Raw genomic sequence first — 18,886 nt, 5'->3', positions numbered from 1 at the left:
GTTTTGCTAAAATTATTTTTAATAGTCTATTCTTCTTTATGCTAGATAGTTCACCAGTGATCAATACTATGGATAGAATTGTTTTATTATGTTTATTTGTGACCATATTTTCATATAGAATAGAGATAATAAACTTTTGTGACTCCATCCATTATCCTATATAATCTTGCAGAATTTGTTTATTCATTGTAGTAAATTTTTTTTTTTTTTTTTTTTTTTTTTTTTTTTTTGCGGACTTGGAAGTATTTTAACAGAGCGAGTAATATAATGATATTTGCATTTTAAGTAGAGAATGCTGCAGCTGTGAGGAGGATGCATTTGAAAGAGGAAATGCCGGAGGAAAGGACATTATTTTTCCAACACTGTCAGGACAGTTACTAGTATCCAGAATTGTAAATATGGCCATGATATGCCAAGAAGAGGACAATGTACCATAAAGTGACTAGTTCAAAATAATTGCGTATTTTCCCCAGAAAATGATCATGTTTAAGTTCCTCTTCAATTAGTTACACGTATTGTGCTAACGGAGGTTCAGAGACTTCCCCACTGACAGAAGTTAGGCAATGTGTATCAAGGCCATCGGGTCCTTTGAAAAAGGGGCAAGTGCCCTTCACATAGGCGCTGTGTCTCCAGCCTCATCCCCGAATTTTAAAGACCCTGGCTCAGCATCTTTGGCAGTTTCATCACTAATGGGATTAGAACTGGGATCAAGTCCTGACCAGATGCAGCTGTCCCAGAGAATCTTGCCCATTTTTTGAGTGAGAAGCCTAGAGACTGCAGCCTAAGAATAATGGGATTGTGGCTGTGAGCATCACACTTTCCCAGGCATCTGGCCAATTAAATAAATAATCCCTCTGGAGGGAAATAAGAACACCCTAGAACTGAAGTGTCATCTATTGCTAAGAATTTTGCAAATAAAATGACATCCACAAAGTCAAAAGTAAACATGACAAGACAGGAAGGATGAACAACACACCACAAATTGAAACCCATTATTAGAGCTCCTAGCACTGAAAGACTTAATAACTGCTGGTAGTGTTCAGGGCGATAAAAATAAAACTGTAAAAGCAAATGAAATAAATGGTGACGGTGGATTGTAAAGAAGACGACACTGGCCAAAACAAAGATTCAGACATGTACTTTTGGTAACAAATTAGTTACAAGTAGAGAAAATAGAGAACAAAATAAACAAGAATGAAAATAAAATTCCAAGTGAAACAGAGAGAAAAATATAAGAAGAAATGAATAAAATAAGGAGACAATGGAAGAAGAGTTCCACAGTGAGATGAAAAGACATCAAAGAAGCAAGACTTTTTATAGTAATGTATTCCCAAATAGTAAAAGACATTAAATCACTAAATCAATAATACTAAAGATCATAAATAAAGACAGATATCATTTCACAACTTCTAAAAAATTATTTGTCTAAATGTCAAAAGAAAACAACAGTAATAATATAACTTAACTGGAGAGGCAGAAAACTGATGAATGCCCCCCAACACAACAAGATAAGATACAACAAAATATCAAAATTTATGGCCAAACAATTAGGAACCTAAACTTTCATTTCACTGCAAATACCTCAATCCTTTAAAGACAGGGTGAATAGAAGTCTTATAAATATCATTATTTAGAGACCAAAGATATAATCAATACATTTTCTGAAAATTCTAAGTGAAAAATACTCATCTGAAAATTTACACTGAACAAAACACTGAAAGTGGTTTTTATGTAGACTAAAAATGGTCCCGGATGAAATATCTGAGATATAGATGAAATGGTTAGTGTGGAAATAAACTTAAAATAATGTTACTCTATAACAGTATAATATTCATAAACTCTGTAAGAAATACAATAAAGAGAAGGGCATATTGAGAAATTCACTTTTAGGATGCATATTTTAAATTATAGGAAAAATATTAAGCAATATAAAGTATGAATTGCCAAACTAGAAGAGAGGAAAGTTTAATTTAAAAAAACATATTCAATCAAATCCATGAAAATATGAAAAATTAATGAAAGGAATACTGAACAGATAAAGCCCCCAAATATTATAAATTACAGGTTAAACACAAGCATATAGGCAACTATAGTAAAGATGAAAATAGCAAATGACTTGAGAAAGTTTGTCAGACTGCATAACAATAAACCCCAGAAACTGATGTTATCTAAATATAAAAATAATATACAATTTAAGCATGAAAAAACATTGCTTTTTTTTGTCCTGGTTATTGTTCTTTTGCTATGAAGAGACACCATGACCAAGGCAACTCTTATAAATGGAAGCTTTTCATTGATAGCTTGCTTACAGTTTTACAGCTTAAGCCTATGATCATCATGGTGGGAAGCAAGTAGGCAAGGTGCTGGAGTAGTAGCTGAGAGCTTTACCTCCTGATCCACAGGAAGTAGTCAGAGAAGCAGACTGAGCCTGGCATGGGCCTTTCAATCCTATAGCCCGCCCCTAGTGACGCATCTCTCCAACAAGGCCACGCCTACTTCAATAAGGCTACCCCTCTGGTTCTTCCTAAACAGTCTACCATCTGAAAACCTAACATTAAAATATATGAGCCAGTGGGGGCCATTATCCTTCAAACCACCACATTGATTCATAACAAAATAAGCAAGATAAAATTTATAGGAAATGCCAGGCATGGGGCTCATGGCATGCTTTTAATCCGAGCCCTGAGGAGACAGAGGCAGGGGAGTCACTGTGAAGTGGAGGCCAGCCTGGTCTACAAAGCAAGTCCAGGACAGTCAAGGCTAGACAGAAAAACCGTGTCTCAAAATATTCAACTGTCTATTACGTCATAACAATTATCTAGTTGAGTGAAACTGATAGCTCCAAAATATAGAAAGAATTGAAAAATTAAGAATTGAAAAAAATCTCAAAAAGGAATTGAAAATTAAAAGAGAAAAATCTGTAATTGTTTGCTTTAGACATTTAAATTAATGTTTATGTGCACACAAAATTTCAGGTAGAAATTTTTAAATAAAATTACATTTTATAACACACTAAATTTAGTAATATATATAGTCATTAAAATTTGTCATTTCAAGATTCACATATTTTCCACCCAAAGATGATTAATTTGATTAGCTTCTTTTAATCCAATCAACATTGACGACTACTGTTTGTCTAGCTTCAAAATAGATAATAAGACGTGATCTCTTTTAAATATTTTATCACTGAGTTTAGGTAGCATACAACATGAAGGGTTATATTGTTTTCATACATATGTCTCGTTGTCTTTCTCTATCCTCCATCATTGCCTTTCTCATATTTCTGGCCTACTCTCTTGATCCCTTGAGCTTTCATGTCAAATGTGTATATTTAAATCTAAATTTCTGCATGGAGAAAAAGAATGCAATATCTGTTCCCCCATTATTCCCTCCTCCTCCTCCTCCTCCTCCTCCTCCTCCCCCTCCCTTCAAATAGCCCTTCCTCCATCTGAATTGCCACAAAAAATAAAAAATAAAATAAATAAAATAAAATAAAGTGGATAAATCATTACCATACAAGCTTGGAGAACTAAGTTCAATCTTTACAAACCACATAAAAGTGGAAGAGGAGTGGGAATCAAATACCTCTAAGTCTCCTCTGTATTCCAAAGGTATTCACTTCCACATACAGAACACAGACAGACAGACACATGTGCACACACACACACACACATATACACACACACTTAAATCAGTTTGGAAAAATTCTTTCTATTTAGAAGAAACTTTATTTCCTTCTTTTAGAAAAATATTGATTAAAATATTATCCACAAACCTTTTAAATTTATTTACAATTCTAAAAACATTGACCAAAGAAAAATGTATTGTAAGTTACCAAACTTATCGTGAGTGTGATAAACCATCCATCACAGGAACAGATGATAGAACCATTTGTAGCCAGATAACAAATTCTTTAATTGAAACAGTCTTCAGAGAAATCATTTTTCAAAAGGGAAAGATAGGTGGGGGTGGTAGTTGAGTACAGTGGCCTGTTAACTGCTCTATTTTATTTTGATTTGAATAGTCCATCGCTAAAGAATACACAATGTTGGTTATAATCTATTAGTGATGGGAATATTTGCGACGTGACAAAGTCTTTCCTGAGACAAGAAGAAAATGACATCTAGATCCTAAGGGCACTCATGATTCATCACAGGAGGGGGATGAGCAATGAACTCAGCAAGAACCAATACCATGCTCCAAGATTTTACATATCACTCCGCTGTGCAGTAGAACTTATGTAATGACCACACATGGCTAATAATATCCCAAGAATTTGCAACACTTACAATGCCTTTAGAATAGAACCTAATACAAAAGAAACCTTGGGATATTTAATGAATCAAAAACTATTTATTAGATACTCACAATTAAATGCACACAAATAAAAATAAATATCATTTATAAATATTTTAAATTTGCTAAAAAGAAAAAAGTAGAATGCTGGGAGTATGGCCTGAAAGTCCTAGTACCCTCAGATCTCCAGACAAAAATGAAAATTTTAAACATCTAAGATTATCTTTCCAATGAGAAATATGTAAAGCCTGTTTTTCTATTCAGAAAACTGGGAATTAGAAGACATCAATCACCTGGAAATCATCTAGGCTTGGCTATATTACTCTACTACAACCAGGACTATGGGTGACTAGTAACCTAAATGACCTTTACAGCTGAGGGTTCCCCCAAACTACCACAACTAGGACCAAAGGTGAGAAATAGCCCAAGTGACCTCTATGCTTTCTGTATGACCACAACTATGTTAGACCCTTGCTTAAGCCTTTAAGCTAGTACAGGTAGCCTATCTCTAGAATCCATCTTCTTAGAAGAAATGACATGTTCCCTGAGACGAGTTTTGGTGCAATTATGTTTACTTATGCACCAGTGACTATATTACACCAGGAACCTTTTTCTCCAAATAGCACAGTGTTTCAAATATGCCCACAATGAACCACCCCGCAGCCGACTCCCTGAAGTCTTGATCTAGGTTGACAAAATCAATCTGAACTGATTTTTCACTCTCACCTCTTTGAGGTTTGTTTCTCTGCCTGTCAGGATCCCTCTCAATAGAAAATACTAGAAAGGGCTAAATGTATTTCTTTTATGTGTCAGTAACCAGTTATACCAGTCCAATGATATTCTAGCATCGTGGGATTTGAGCATGAATCGAGATGATACTTCAAAGTGGATGAGAAAGTCAGCTGGATTCAATAACCCATAGAATCTCCTCTGATTTTCTTGGGTGAATAAATAAACCTCAATGAAATTTTGGACAGATACTTTAAGTTTCCCATTACGCTTAGGTAAACTATCTGTCTTTTAGCTTTGGATTTTGAAAATACAATTTAGACTGACGATCTCCTTCATGGCCTCTCTTTACTCTGTCACTTTCTACTGTTTTCAATCTCGGGCGAGACTGACCGCGGAGAACTTGGAGGCAAAGGCAGACCACAGAAATGGCATTGCTCTCCTTGTCACCCTTGATCTGGATTTCCACAATGGTACTTATGCAATCAATGGCTCTTTTCCCTCCCCCCAGGAGTTTATTCATGGCTTTCTCAAAGAATATCTGATACATTCTTCTCGATTTTCATTGGCTTTTTCTATTTCCTCTCTAAAAGTTTGTCCTCTAATTAGTTATTTGTGTTTTAACATAAAAGCTGTGTATGTGACACTATTCTGTTGGTTGAAGACAACCCTAAGGAAGAACCCTCCATTGGCATTTTAAGAGTCAACGACTTTGTATTTGTACTGGAAGACCAGAAGCCTGCCTCTAGCTTGCTGTAAAGACAGAGCCATCTTCAACCTCTACTGTCCTTTTTAAATTCAGGCTCTATCTTCAGTCTCTACAGAAAGCTCCTCAAGCTTTCTGAGTAGTTTCCTTGAAACCCTTCTCTTTTCCTAAATAGGATGAAATTTCCTCCTTATCCTGTGGTACATAAAGAGATGCCTAATACATAACAAATCTAAACTCTCTGAAATAATGATGTACTTCTATCACCATTTCACTAGAGTCATTGTAGAGTCAGAAAAGCCATACTGCAATTGAGAAGATGATGCCATTTAGACTGAAGAAGCTGAGAGGTAGGGTTGGAGGACAAAAAGTGAGTGGTTGGTCTCTAAAGGAAAATAGAGCCGAGGGCATGGAGTTCTTGTTACTATAATGAAAAATTTGAAGGAGTAGAATTGGATGTTACAAAGCTGTCCAATTGAGAGGAAGATCATTTGAAGCATTTGATATTATGGATAGAAAACGTAACCAAAGGAGAAGATAAGAGAAATGGTTAAAAGCAAATGCAGAAATACCTAAGATGAGAACATAATTACACAAAGAAAATATGAATAGAGACAACTGGGACAAATGTTCAGGAAAAGAAATGACTCTTGACCAAAATAGTTATCAAGCAAGAGAAGGGGGATTTCCACATGAAATAACTGATAGTCTTGTTTGATTATTCAAGGGTGTGGGGATAAGGGAGGATGACTATATTTGCAAATATCTGATTGAAGAACAAGCAGGAGTGGTTGCTATGCTATTGCTTCTGCAGTAGGAGGAGGGCAAAGCCCCAAACCCTGAGCTGGCCAGGCAAGTCAAGCTGGGTAGGGGCCACAGCCACAGTATAGCCAAGTGTGCTTTCAGAACATACACGAGAGAAACACGGTTGTAAGGGTTAGAGGAGTAAAAAGAACTAAGAAGCATAACAATGGTGACAATGTAGGCAGCTAGAAAAAAAAATGCAGTCTCTGTCTATGACAGACATTTGGTAAAATATTTTTAGTATATTGAATTAGTGTATGTCACAAGTGAGTCTGCTCATCCAAATATCATTTTGACATAGCATGAGAAGATCTTTTATGGCACAAGGGACATAGGACCACAGTTACTAAAGAATCATAGAACTCAATAAAACTACTAAGAGAATAATAACAAAAATTTTAGGGTTTGTTTTTAATAGCACGTGTGTGTGTGTGTGTGTGTGTGTGTGTGTGTGTGTGTGAAGGAGAGTGTTGTACAAACATGAGTGCAAGTGCCCACGGAAGTCCAAAGGAGGCATTGCATAACCTGGATCTGGAATGACAAGCAGTCCTGAGCTGCCTGACGCATGTACTAGCAACTAAACTTGAATCCTTCACACGTGCAGCACAAGCTCTTATCTGCTGAGCCATTTCTCCAGCCCCCAGATAACATTTTTAATAGTAAAAGTGGTAATACAAAGGATATCCAAATCTTGATTACAGTTGAGCAATTTCTACCATTCCAAAAAGTACTGGTGGCAATTATCACTGAGTAAAACCAATACAGTGATGGTGCCAAAACTGTAATTCCATGTAGCATTTATTGAGCATGTAGTATCTTTGAGTGTTTAATTAATTATTCAACATGTTACAACTCATGTATTTCTCACAAGGATCCATTGTAGCACTTTGGAATTCAGTTCTTAGACCAAGGTTATTGAGTTAATAATTCCTGAGGCAAAAAGTTATCAAGATAGTATGTTCCTGAACAGCACTACCTTCAAGGTACAACTATCCCACTGCAAATTTCTCCAAACTATTCTTCATCTTAAACTATTAAACAAAAAAAAAAAAAAATCATTCGTCACCTCAATAAACAGCCTTCTCCTAAAAATTCCTCATTGAGTTGTACACTGGTGCATGTCACCTTGATAACAACACCTGAGATTTTTTAATGTTTTCAGAAGTACATTTTTATACCTCCTTGCAGCTCTTCTCTCGGGTCATTTAAAATAACCTGATCATAACCCTTTTAGCAATATATAAGTGTAGATGTACATGAGCCCCAATTCAAATCCTTAACCTCTGGCTAGTGTCCAGTGTCTTGGCCACTCAGGAAGTTATGACAATTATTTGTCTTTGATGTTATCACATATGCACTGTCTTAGTGTAGTTTGATGCCTTCACAGTGCTGCTTCAAATCTTCAAGGCAACAATACAGTGTCTTGGATGATGATTCGTTACATTTGTGGTAGACCAAACGGACTGATTTTCTAATGTTTCAAACTTCCCTTTCTCTGGACATGCCAATTGGTATTGTTTTCCAGTTGAGTCTCTGGCTCTGACCAAAGGGCAAAACAAAAATTAACATAGAAGCAGAATTGTAAAAAGCATTTTCCGCTCTGTTTTTCCTCCTGTGCCATGAGTATGATATGGTGTGTTCATGATGGCGCCTGTGACATCACCTGTCCTAGGAGTGGACAAGCACAGAGACTGTGCTACATTATGCTCAGTCAAAGCCAACCTGGAATAGTCAATGAGCAGGTTATATGTGTCTAATCGAATGCTTTGTCCAGATCAGCCCAATTCCACAAACCTGCAGCTTTGTATTTTGCTGAGATTTCTGTGATGTTTATTGCCAATAACTATTTAATAAATGGATAACTAATACATCAGAATTCTGGTCATCTAGGGAGGTGTTGAAGGTTAAGATATGTTCTTGATGTCATAAAGACAGTGGTCCTTAAATCTATGGGGTGGTAACCGCTTTGGTAAACCTCTATCTCCAAAAAATATTTACAGTATGATTGATAAGAGTAGAAACATGACAGTTATAAGGTAGTATTGTGAGAAATGTTATAAGGATATGTGTTTGTTTTAATTCCAGGTGTGAGGATGTGGGGCTGCTGCAGACTATCTGCCGCAGATGGCTATGATTTGCCTTGTGCTCCAGCAGAGGTGTGGTTTTGCTAGTTGTAGATAGTTTCAGCAATTGTGTGACATGTGGAATTCTGGAAACTTTTCAGAGGGTATATAAATGCAAGACCCCCAAGAGGCAGGGCCGGTGGTTGTTGGTCACTGGGGGTTGGTTGTGGTTTGCAAAAATCTCTCTCTTCTGTCTATCTCTGTGTGTCTCTGTCTCTCTTGCCTGTCTCTGTCTCTATCTCTCTCTTTCTCTGTCTACCTCCCTGTGTCTCTCTTTGTGTCTCTCTGTCTGTCTGTCTGTCTGTCTTCTCTATTCTTCTTTCTCTTCTTTCTGATGATGGGGGTGAAATGCAAGAGAGGGATAAAGCGTGAGAAAGAGAAGAACCCACAAAGTAGCAAGAACCAGCTACAAAGTAGAAACAAAATAATATTGTGGTTACACCATAACATTTTTTTTAAACTTACACCACAACATGGGGGAATTGTATTAAAGGGCCACAGCATTAGGAAGGTTGAGAACCACAAGGGAGGAACTTAGGTTTCAGAAAGGGATGCCTGCAGGAGAAAAGTCTAAACTAGACCTCACTGCTTTTGATGATGAATGTTATATGCAGCTGTGAATGAAATAAACCCTTTCCTCCCTGTGTTGCTTTTGCTCCTGGTGTCTCATCACAGCAGCAGTGACCCTAAGGCAGCATAAGACAAGACTGCTGGAAGACAAGGAGGTTGTTGCTGACCTAGGTATAGTTCAGGATGGTTTGAGGCCACAATGTTAAAATTTTATAGAAGGGGAGATTTCAGGAGACATGACGGAGAAACTTAAGGCCAGGTACAGAAAGAAAGGAGATCCCTGATCTTTATTTAAGAGGTAAAATACGATGGCTTCTTGATAAAGGGGATCAGAGATGGAGTGTAAGCATCCTCTGTAAGGAGGGGTCTTATGGAATGGTGACATGAGTCTGTACATCAGCTGCTGTTGTAAGTGGGTGTATAGCTAGAGACCTAAGGGTGAAATGTGGCAGGATTTAAAATTATTGAGGCTCTTTAAACACTGATATGCTCCAAATAGAAATGGAATACACTGTGAGGCTGATATTTACATAGTTAATAATATTGAAATATTGCTACATTTCTGCCTGGAGAGACAAGAGAACAGGGGGAAACAAAGCCCCAGTTACCAGTGCCTGAAATCTGTGTGCAGTCAATTTAGAATAACTTTATCATAAGGTTTGTGACCGCTTTCAGTTCTGCTGGCTGAAATAATTTCATTTTTATGTCACATAGTAGTTTCCCATGTTGTATATTTTATTTATTTTTGCCTCAAACCTCACATTTATGGTAGCCATTTTTTTCCAGGACAATGTGAATGTCACCAACAAGGTATTGTTTTAAAATATTCACAAAAATCAAACATACTAATTCAAAAATATCTGTTGGCTATTTGAATGAAATATATACTACTAAAAGTACAGCTTGTGATATTAAATATTCGCATTATAAAAAGGAGAGTGTCATCACCGTGTTTAATAACTGTGTGTTTCAGGTGTTTCCCATAGTAACATGCAGATCGATATTTTTTAAATGTTAAATAATATAAAAATATGGTTATAGTAATATCATAGTATATGATCACAGTCCATATCCATAGTTCCTAAACAAATACATCCTTAAAACTAGTATTTCACTGGAATAACACAGTAAAATGAGATATTTTAAAGATGAGACTATATACTTTATTTTTTTCACAAAGTAGAAATATTTATAGTGTTCTCTGAAGAAGTCTATATGTATAATTAAGATTGGTCCATAATACACGTTATATATAGCAGAAAATCTGAACCCCACAACACAACCTCTTATGACTTAGGAGATGGTTCAGTGGTTAAAGTGTTTGGCAGACAAGCAGTTAAGCATGAGGTTTGGACATGTTATTGCTATGTTGCACAATGGTCTGTTTGTAATACAATGCTTAGGCGAGGGGAACAAGGAGCATTTGGGGCTAGCCAGCAAACCAGACTAGCCACATAGGCTAGCTCTGGCTTCAAGTGGGAAAGAGCATACTTTGATGAGTAAGAAGTAAAGTGAGAGAGTGAGGTTCCCAAAACAATCTTTGGTTTGAACACATATGTATGCATGTGCACACACATGTACACATGAAAGAGAAAAAATACAACTAGACTAAAAGAGTTGTCATAACAAACTGTACATCAGTATAGTAAAAATAAAAAATATAAATTCTTTAACATTATAATCTCAATATATTATTTATCAAGAATTGCTAGATATGATTTTTCACTCTCATTCCCAATATATGCAGAAAGTACAATGGGCCCCTTGATGAAACACTATCATGAAACAGAAACAATCACCCTATGTGACATGGATAAGTAAGGTGTGATTTACTGTAGGACATTACTTGTGACCAAAGGGAGCAGTCTTGAAGAAGAGTGAGAAAGGTGATAGCTTGAGACATCACTTAATGAAGAACAATTGACAATACTGAAATTTCTAACTTGAAAAAAAAGCATCATACCAGGTGAAGATTGGATAGCTGCTGTTGGGAATTAGCCAACAGACTCTAGGTGCTGAAACCAACCAACCATTGATTTCAACAGGTGGAGGTCAGTTGAAAGCTTATTTCCTGCTATAAGCGATTGAACTTGTGTAGGTTTTGAACAGACCTCATTTGTATAGACATCTGGGATTACCTAGTGGTAAGGCAGAGTATGATCTATCCCATTCGGAGATTGAGCATGACAGAAAGTCAGTAGGAACTCTGAAGGTGGCTTCTGAGTAAAACTTTGTATTGCAGAAGGATGTGCGTTACAAGAGATCCCCTATGGGGATAAATGAAACCCTTCAAAAATTGCCATTCTGTTTTTTTTTCCATTAAAAACCAAGAAAACTAGTATTTAAAACAAAAAGTTAATTTATTGTGTGAAAATATTTAAAATGTTATTTATATTCTGTGCATTTTTTTTTCTATGAAAAAAGCAGCATAACCACAAACCTTCTCAACTGGTCACTAACCCTAATCATCAACTCCTTATGCTAATAAACTTGCAAATGACTAGTCTTTATTTTTATAATAGTCAAAATGGACAAAAATGGATGTTGAAAAAACCTAACAATGTTAGTTTGAGTCATCTGCAATTTGATTTTTGTTAATTTCCTTCTTTATTCTTTTTTTTTTTTTTTTTTTTTTTTACATTTTCTGAGTAGAGTTTTGTCACAGTCTAGGCTGGCCTTGAACTCTCCATTATCCTTCTTTAAGTGCTGGGAGTATAGTCATGAGATACCCATGTTTGGCAATTTCCAAAATGTTTAAAAGTGAACAGAAACAGCTTTAAGTATTTTTAAGAAAGATGATAATGTATAAATATTTTTAAAAGTTAATCAAATACTGGATATTTTTGAAGACAGGAAAATTAAATACTAATTATAGGGTGAAATCAGCGATCACCATCATTTGCAATGGTAGACTACACAGATGAAGTTTGAAATTAACTATTTTTCAAAAGTCATGACTATGTTTAATAGTTAACCTTTTGAAAAAAAAAAGATTATCCATTTTTCCCACATTATGGCTGATAAAATATTTTTCTACTTGGCTCCAGTGGTGCATGCCTGTAATCCCAGCACTCGGGGAGGCAGAGGCAGGCAGACCTCTGTGAGACTGAGGCCAGCCTGTTCTACAAAGTGAGTCCAGGACAGCCGAGGCTACACAGAGAAACTTTGTCGAAAAAGAAAAAAGAAAAAAGAAAAAAAGAAAGAAAGAAAGAAAAGAAAAAATAGAAGAGACATGTTTTCTATCTCCCAAAGACATGAATTTTTCAATGAACAAAAGCCCAGGCAGTTAGTAATTCTTTCATTCTACAAATGCGTGTGCACATGTGCACGCATGCACACACACACACACACACACACACACACACACACACACACACACTTATGCATGTGCATGCACACTTACCAATATACTTTGATTTTGTGTAAGGAAAAGTTTGATACACAGTAGTAACTCATTATGAATTTTAATCCAAAATCATATTATATATTCAGTAAAAAAGTAGTTGTAGGAATGAACCCGAAGTAATTACTGTTAAAAGCTCGCTCTAATTTGAAGTTTGGCACAAGAAGCCGGTGCTACTGAAGCATACCTGAGGTAGAGCTGAGTTGAGCTGTCTCTGGAGTGAGTCCCTGTCATAAATGACGTCCTGGAGTCTTTGCTGGGCAAGTGAGAGGCTTTCCTGGGTCTCTCGGAGCGTGTCCAGTAAGCGGTCCCTTTCATCAAGCATATTGACCATCAGTTGCTCAAAATGGGAGTCTGAGTCGGAGCCGCTGCTTTGGGACCCCCGCTGGCTCATTGGGGTGTCCTCGTTAATCGTGGGCATCACTTCACACATCATTGCTTAAAGAATATAAAGAGAAAATTTTAGTAAACAGAAAAAAAAGTTCCGATAATGCTCCCCCCCCCCCCCCAGTGGCTTTTATCTCACTTAAGTCTTTGCAGGTCATTCGTCTCTCCCCACTACTGTCTGCCAATCCAGAGGCAGGATGATCTCGTCACTGTCTGCAACCTCCACGTTTTCACCTGTCACCTCACTCCACAGATGTCTCATGGGCAATATGTGGCCTGTCCATTTATTTTTCTACTTCCTATTGTGTAATTTACCACATACAATTTGATTTATAGGAACATATAATTTCAATAACCTGCCCTGCCTCTATACCCCTGTGAGTTTACAAATATCTTATAATAACAAACACAACTCTACCGTATTTGTCAAAGAGTATATCCTTGCACTTCAGTGGGCAGAAAGTATATGAATTCTCAGTGACGGGTAGATAAGTGACCTAATAGTTACTGTTGCAATCAGAAAATAATTGACTATTTTACCTAAGAATCCAGTACTTTCTTACTTCTTCAATGGATTTCCTCAAAGCAACTAATTCAAGTCATTTGATACGATCATTTTTTTCATGTTCTGCCTTTCAGAACTGTACACAGACTTGATAAATGATTCAGAATGAATTAGACATAAACTTTAAGAATTAGTCTGAGACACATGAATTTGTCGTGATGACTATACAACTAATTACACTTAGTATTTCTGTTAGATTCATTGTCTGGTTTCCATCTGAACAATAGACACTAACACCCTTTCCAGTGTTCCACAGACAGATGCAGTAAATTATATTACCAAATACAGTCGCTTCACTTCTCAGCTGCTAATTACCAATTCTTAGTCATGGAATTAATGGGCTGTTCAGAATATTTTTCAAAAATATTTATTAATTTTATTTAAAGTAGACAACACAGATATTGACACATAGCATTGTTCTATCACATGTGGCATCTTTAAAAATTAGAACTTGTCTCATTACCCTTTTAATTCTCTCTTTTTCCCTCTGTCTCTGTATCTCCGTCTCTCTCTTCTCTCTCTGCCTCTGTCTCTGTGTGTGTGTGAGTGTATGTGTGTGTGTGTGTGTGTGTGTAAGTGTCAATTTCATCTCAGTTTCAGTGGTGTGATGGCCAGAAGCTATTGGAGAGCCTCGCTTTGCAGAAAGTATGATTTGAGGAAAGCCTGGTTTGGTTATGGGCCCCAGAGCTTTCTTGCAATTTTATAATGGAAGGTCAGTTAATTTTCATACATATATATATATATGTCCTTAGGGAAACTACTTCTGGTGGCATTTTGAAATAAAATGTCAAGATTTAACAGTTCAATATTTAATTACTTTTTTATGTGATGCCTCCTGTTAAGGAGCAATGCTTAATTATTTGTGGATTATTCGGTCAGGGTCCATTGGAAATTGAGAAAAACTTCAAGAAAATGAAAGGAACTCATTTTATGGCAAGTATTACAGGTAAAGAAAAAAAAAGAATTGGAAATTTCTAAAATAATTTATAATTCTTTGAAGTTATGTTCATCACTTAAAACACCAAGCTATCTGGACAGGAATTTGAGATATTTGTTTCACTTATAACCTAAAGTAAGTTGCAGCAGAGTCGATATATAGAATGCCTTTACATGTACACTTACACAAACTTTCTCATTAACTACTTAATGTGTATTTTACACTTTCATCGCTTTGTTTTTTATTCTTGGATTATCAGGTTAGAATGACACTGCCCCTTTAACTGCTATAAATCCTTTTTACCCTAATTGAAAACAAAACAAGAACTTTTCAACACATTGGCTTGGTCAAAAGGGAGAGTTCACATGCCATGCATGACCCTCACACATGGAATAACTGGGATATTCGGGAGATGAGACCATGGGCTTATGTATTTATTTTTGATGATGAAGGTTAAAACAATGTGCCAGAAAAATGTGCCAGAAAAGAAAGTTATCCACATGAGCCTTAGCCTGTATTTTAAATCCTATCCTCATAAAAGGAAAGCTATTACTAGCAACTTTAAATTCCAAGGAGAATTTAAATGCTGTCATTGTTCCAAGCGTACATTTCACCCAACTAAAGCATGCTGCTTGTATGCATCCTCCTGTTACGAGCAGGAGACATTAGACAGTCGCAAACTTCAGACTTTCAGATGGTCCTGGGTGTGATCATCCAGAAGATACTTAAATGAGAAGCGTAGAAAAACCTACCCAATCTACACTTTGAATAACACAAGACCATCCCACCCATAAAACCTGTGAAGGGGAGCAAGTTTGTTTGCCTTTCAAAAAACTTCATTTATCCTGCCACAAAATATGAATGATGGTCTTCTTATAAAATTTCCACTTTAAGCGTCTAGTGGGTTACCTAACAGATAACACACAGTGAAATATATAAAGAATTATTATAAAAGCTAAATCATGTTCTCCATTATAAACTGGTCATTGTTTTATCCTCACAGAAATGATATTGCACATTAAAACTCTTGGTTCAAAGTCTATAGTTGTACTTCTAGCAGATACTTCTGAAGTCTCCAAATTCAATTCATAAAGTGCAAATGATGCAAAATTACTTAGAAAACACAATGAATGCATGCTACTTTCTTCCAAGTCAGCCCAAAGGAGCAAACCTAGAGCCCTTTCCTCCAAAATAGAAAGAGAAAAAACAAACAAACAAATAAAAACTGTCTACAAAACACAAGGCCACTCTCATGGGCTAGGTTAGTTATTACATTAGACTTAAGATTTGTCATAATCTATAAATTACTTTTATGTTTCTCAAAACATAGTGTAACAGTTCTTAAATATACAGCTTGAGTGTATTGGGAGCGATTAAAAAGCTATGAAGAATATTTTGGAGAATGCTGGCATGGTGCAGAAAGATATGCTCACCCAGCAACTCGTGTATTGCACCCAGATATATCACATTTTGCTTTTATAGTCAGTTTTGGTACTAAAAGTGAAAACATTACACCATCACTGAGAAGCAAGTCAGTGCACACAGTTTGCTGAGGTATTGGCCTTTTCATCACCGCCCCCAAATCAATGTGAAATATAATTTTATTAGCTTCATCTAGATATACACAACTTGATCACTAAGCTACTGAAGGTTTCAGGGCCCAGTTTCAGGCAGTGCAAATTTTATTTTAAAGAGAGGAAAAAATAATAATAACCCTGATTGGTTTAATTATCTCAGTGCTTAAATTTAGCACGAATAATTTTATACCGAGGAAACCAACTCCCATGCTGTCATCACATAACCTTGAGTGTCTTCTAAATCTCTCAGATTCCAAAATAAAAGTTTCGAATGCCCAGTGGAGATCTTCAGGAAAGATTTTTGTGACCCAGGGTGTTCCTTAGTAATATATGTTTTTAGGAGCTGGAACTATTCAGACAAGAATATTTCAAAAGACTTTTATTTCTTTAGGTCAATAACTTCATTTAATTGTTTCTCTAGAAATCACACAGTAGCATGGGCAAAGAAGCAGTCATTTCTCTGTAGTAAGTTTCTTCTTAGGGGCAAAGGTTTAGTCTTAGGAACCCTACCAGCTCCATCTGGGTTAACCCGCAAGGAGTAATTCAGTTAGAGAAAGCCTAGCCATTGTCTGATTACATTACACGAATATTCCCCCTCCTCTTTAACTCTTTGAAATCCCCTGTCCTCAGGAAATATTCCTGCCGCCTCTAATGGAAGCATTTTCACTTTCTTTACCCTAGTGCCTGTTCAGGAAGACAAACAGCAAGCTCACCCCACACTGCTGGACAGTTACCCGGTCAGCCACACCCCCACCACCCAGAAAGAAGTTGACTTCATAATTTCCATACTAAAATTGTTCATCTACGCCCCGGAGAGAGCCGGCTAGGCAGAATGCAGGGAAATCGGAGATGGAGAAGATGGGTGGAAAGCAGAGGTAACTAACAGTAACCCACAGGAAGGACTTCGCATCTCCTCTTCCCTGGGGGCGGGGTGGGGCTGGGGACCTGGTTTAAAAAAAGAAGAAAAAAAAAATGTAGCGGAAGAAAAACCATGCAACTCCAATACAGTTTCTGTACCTAAGGTCTCTTATTTCACGTCCTGTTTCTTCAATTGATCAATGACAATCGCAGTCCAGTCTTGGCTGGAGGAGAGGTGAGGCTCACACCCAGCAGTCCTGGACCATTTCCCTAGCAACCGGAGGAGAAAGGCAGCTTAGATGCTCCCGAGCTCCAGCGTTCTCTTGGAACGTGCCCTGGCTCCGTAGCGTGACAGCAGCTCGGCATCTTCCTGTGGCTCCGTCAGCAGCCAAAAGGAGAAGGGTCCATCGGAAAAATGGCATATTACAAATTTTGCTTTGGGAAGCAGAGCTCGGTTCAGACCATTGTCAAAGGGAAGAGGGGGAGGCGGTTCTTAAAGCAGCCGCAACCCCTTTGCCGCCCAGTCACAGCAGCAGCTCGCTAGTGCAGCAGGAGCCCCGGGCCGGCCGGAGAGCTGGTAATCCCGGGACTGGATCTGACGTTCAGAAACTTAACATAGCACAACTGCTCCCCGTGGTCTCCGGGGCCAACTAGTGGGTGAAGGAGAGTCCCACCAAACTCAAACTTCGGGATAAACTGTGGGAAGTACCTATCTGGAAGGGAAATTCTCCACCCAGTACCCCTACCAGGAGCCCCTTTAGAGTTTATGGTAAATGCTGGGAGTTTGATGGTTAAAAGGAAGTGAGTCCTCCTGGGGATGCTAGAATCAGGACAGGTCTTCTTTGGGCACCCAGCCTACTTCTATCCTAGGGTGTATCCTTTCACTTAAAGAAAGTGCCTCTTTTCTGGGAAGGGAAGCAGCCACACTCCACACACACATCACCCCTCCCTCCTTCCCAGGACAGCGCCGCCCCCCCCCCCTCGCCCTTGCTGCCCACGGCAGTAATTTTATTTCCTTCCAGCCCCTTTGCAACTCATCTGCTTGCAGCAGTTGGCCCACAGAACCAACCTGCTGGGAATGTGTGAGGATGCTGTAGCATCTTCTCACTTGCCTCATACAAGCCGCTGCTACTCCTCCTCCTGTGTCTCCTCCCCTCCTCCTCCTTGGCAACCTCTACCTTCTCTTCCTCTGGAACAAGGGCTTCCCCTGGAAGCTGCTGCAGTGGTTTCCACCGGCCCTTAAATAAATTCTGAAGTAATCACGTCTTTGCTCTCCTCCTCACGCACACGCATTCGTGGATACACTGGGCTCCTCCAAAAGCTTCTCCAAGGCTGCTAAGGATCACGCTGGTTCCAGTGCTCTCAGCGATGGATGGAGAGCGCCACAGATAAAGTGTCAAGGGGGTCTGCTTTGCCCAGCGTGAGCTTCTCCTACACAATCATCTATATAGGAAAGCTTGTGTTGGCATGTGCTCTTGGGAACTGGGAACCTTTCTGCTCGGTGGCCTTCCGTGGTGTTTGTGGGTGGCTTTCTGCAGCTTTCTTCCCTTGAACCAAAGGCAGGGTAGTCATGCTTGTGGGAACCTGAGATGTCTAGGGTGTGGCTGCGTCTGTCACTTTGCATTACCTCTTCAGGTCCGCACTACTCATTGCCTTAGTGATGAGGATCTCATGTTAATTGCTCCCAGCCTGCAGGACTAAATGCATCTCTCTCTGTGTCTCTGTCTCTGTCTCTCTCTGTCTCTCTCTCTCCTTTCTCTCTCTCTCTCTCTCCTCTCTCTCTCTCTCTCTCTCTCTCTCTCTCTCTCTCTCTCTCTCCTTCCACATTAAGGAAATGTTTGAGTGAGAATGAGAGTGATATCGACGCACTAAGGGAATGAAAAAGGAATTAAACGTGAAATATCCCGTGGAAGTTACAGCAAATGTCTAGG

General features: G+C 38.1%; 1 protein-coding gene across 5 annotated transcripts in view; it reads right to left on the bottom strand.

The window, feature by feature from the left end:
* Positions 1-17,441, bottom strand: part of Ppfia2 (PTPRF interacting protein alpha 2) — a 419,795-nt gene extending 402,354 nt beyond the window's left edge. For 2 of the 5 annotated variants that reach the window (XM_051139910.1, XM_051139912.1), the window contains exons 1-2: positions 17,115-17,439; positions 12,819-13,069 (exon numbers count right to left, since the gene is read on the bottom strand). In XM_051139910.1, the coding sequence (XP_050995867.1) occupies positions 12,819-13,067 (249 nt within the window). In that variant the 5' untranslated portion in view covers positions 13,068-13,069; positions 17,115-17,439. Of the gene's footprint in view, positions 1-12,818; positions 13,070-17,114 lie in introns of all 5 variants that reach the window. The other 3 variants (XM_051139916.1, XM_051139911.1, XM_051139913.1) reach the window with 2 other exon arrangements.
* Between the last annotated feature and the right edge of the window lie 1,445 nt (positions 17,442-18,886).

The sequence above is a fragment of the Acomys russatus genome, chromosome 31, assembly GCF_903995435.1.
Source record: "Acomys russatus chromosome 31, mAcoRus1.1, whole genome shotgun sequence".
NCBI lineage: Eukaryota > Metazoa > Chordata > Mammalia > Rodentia > Muridae > Acomys > Acomys russatus.
This window is presented reverse-complemented; position numbering and strand designations above follow the sequence as displayed.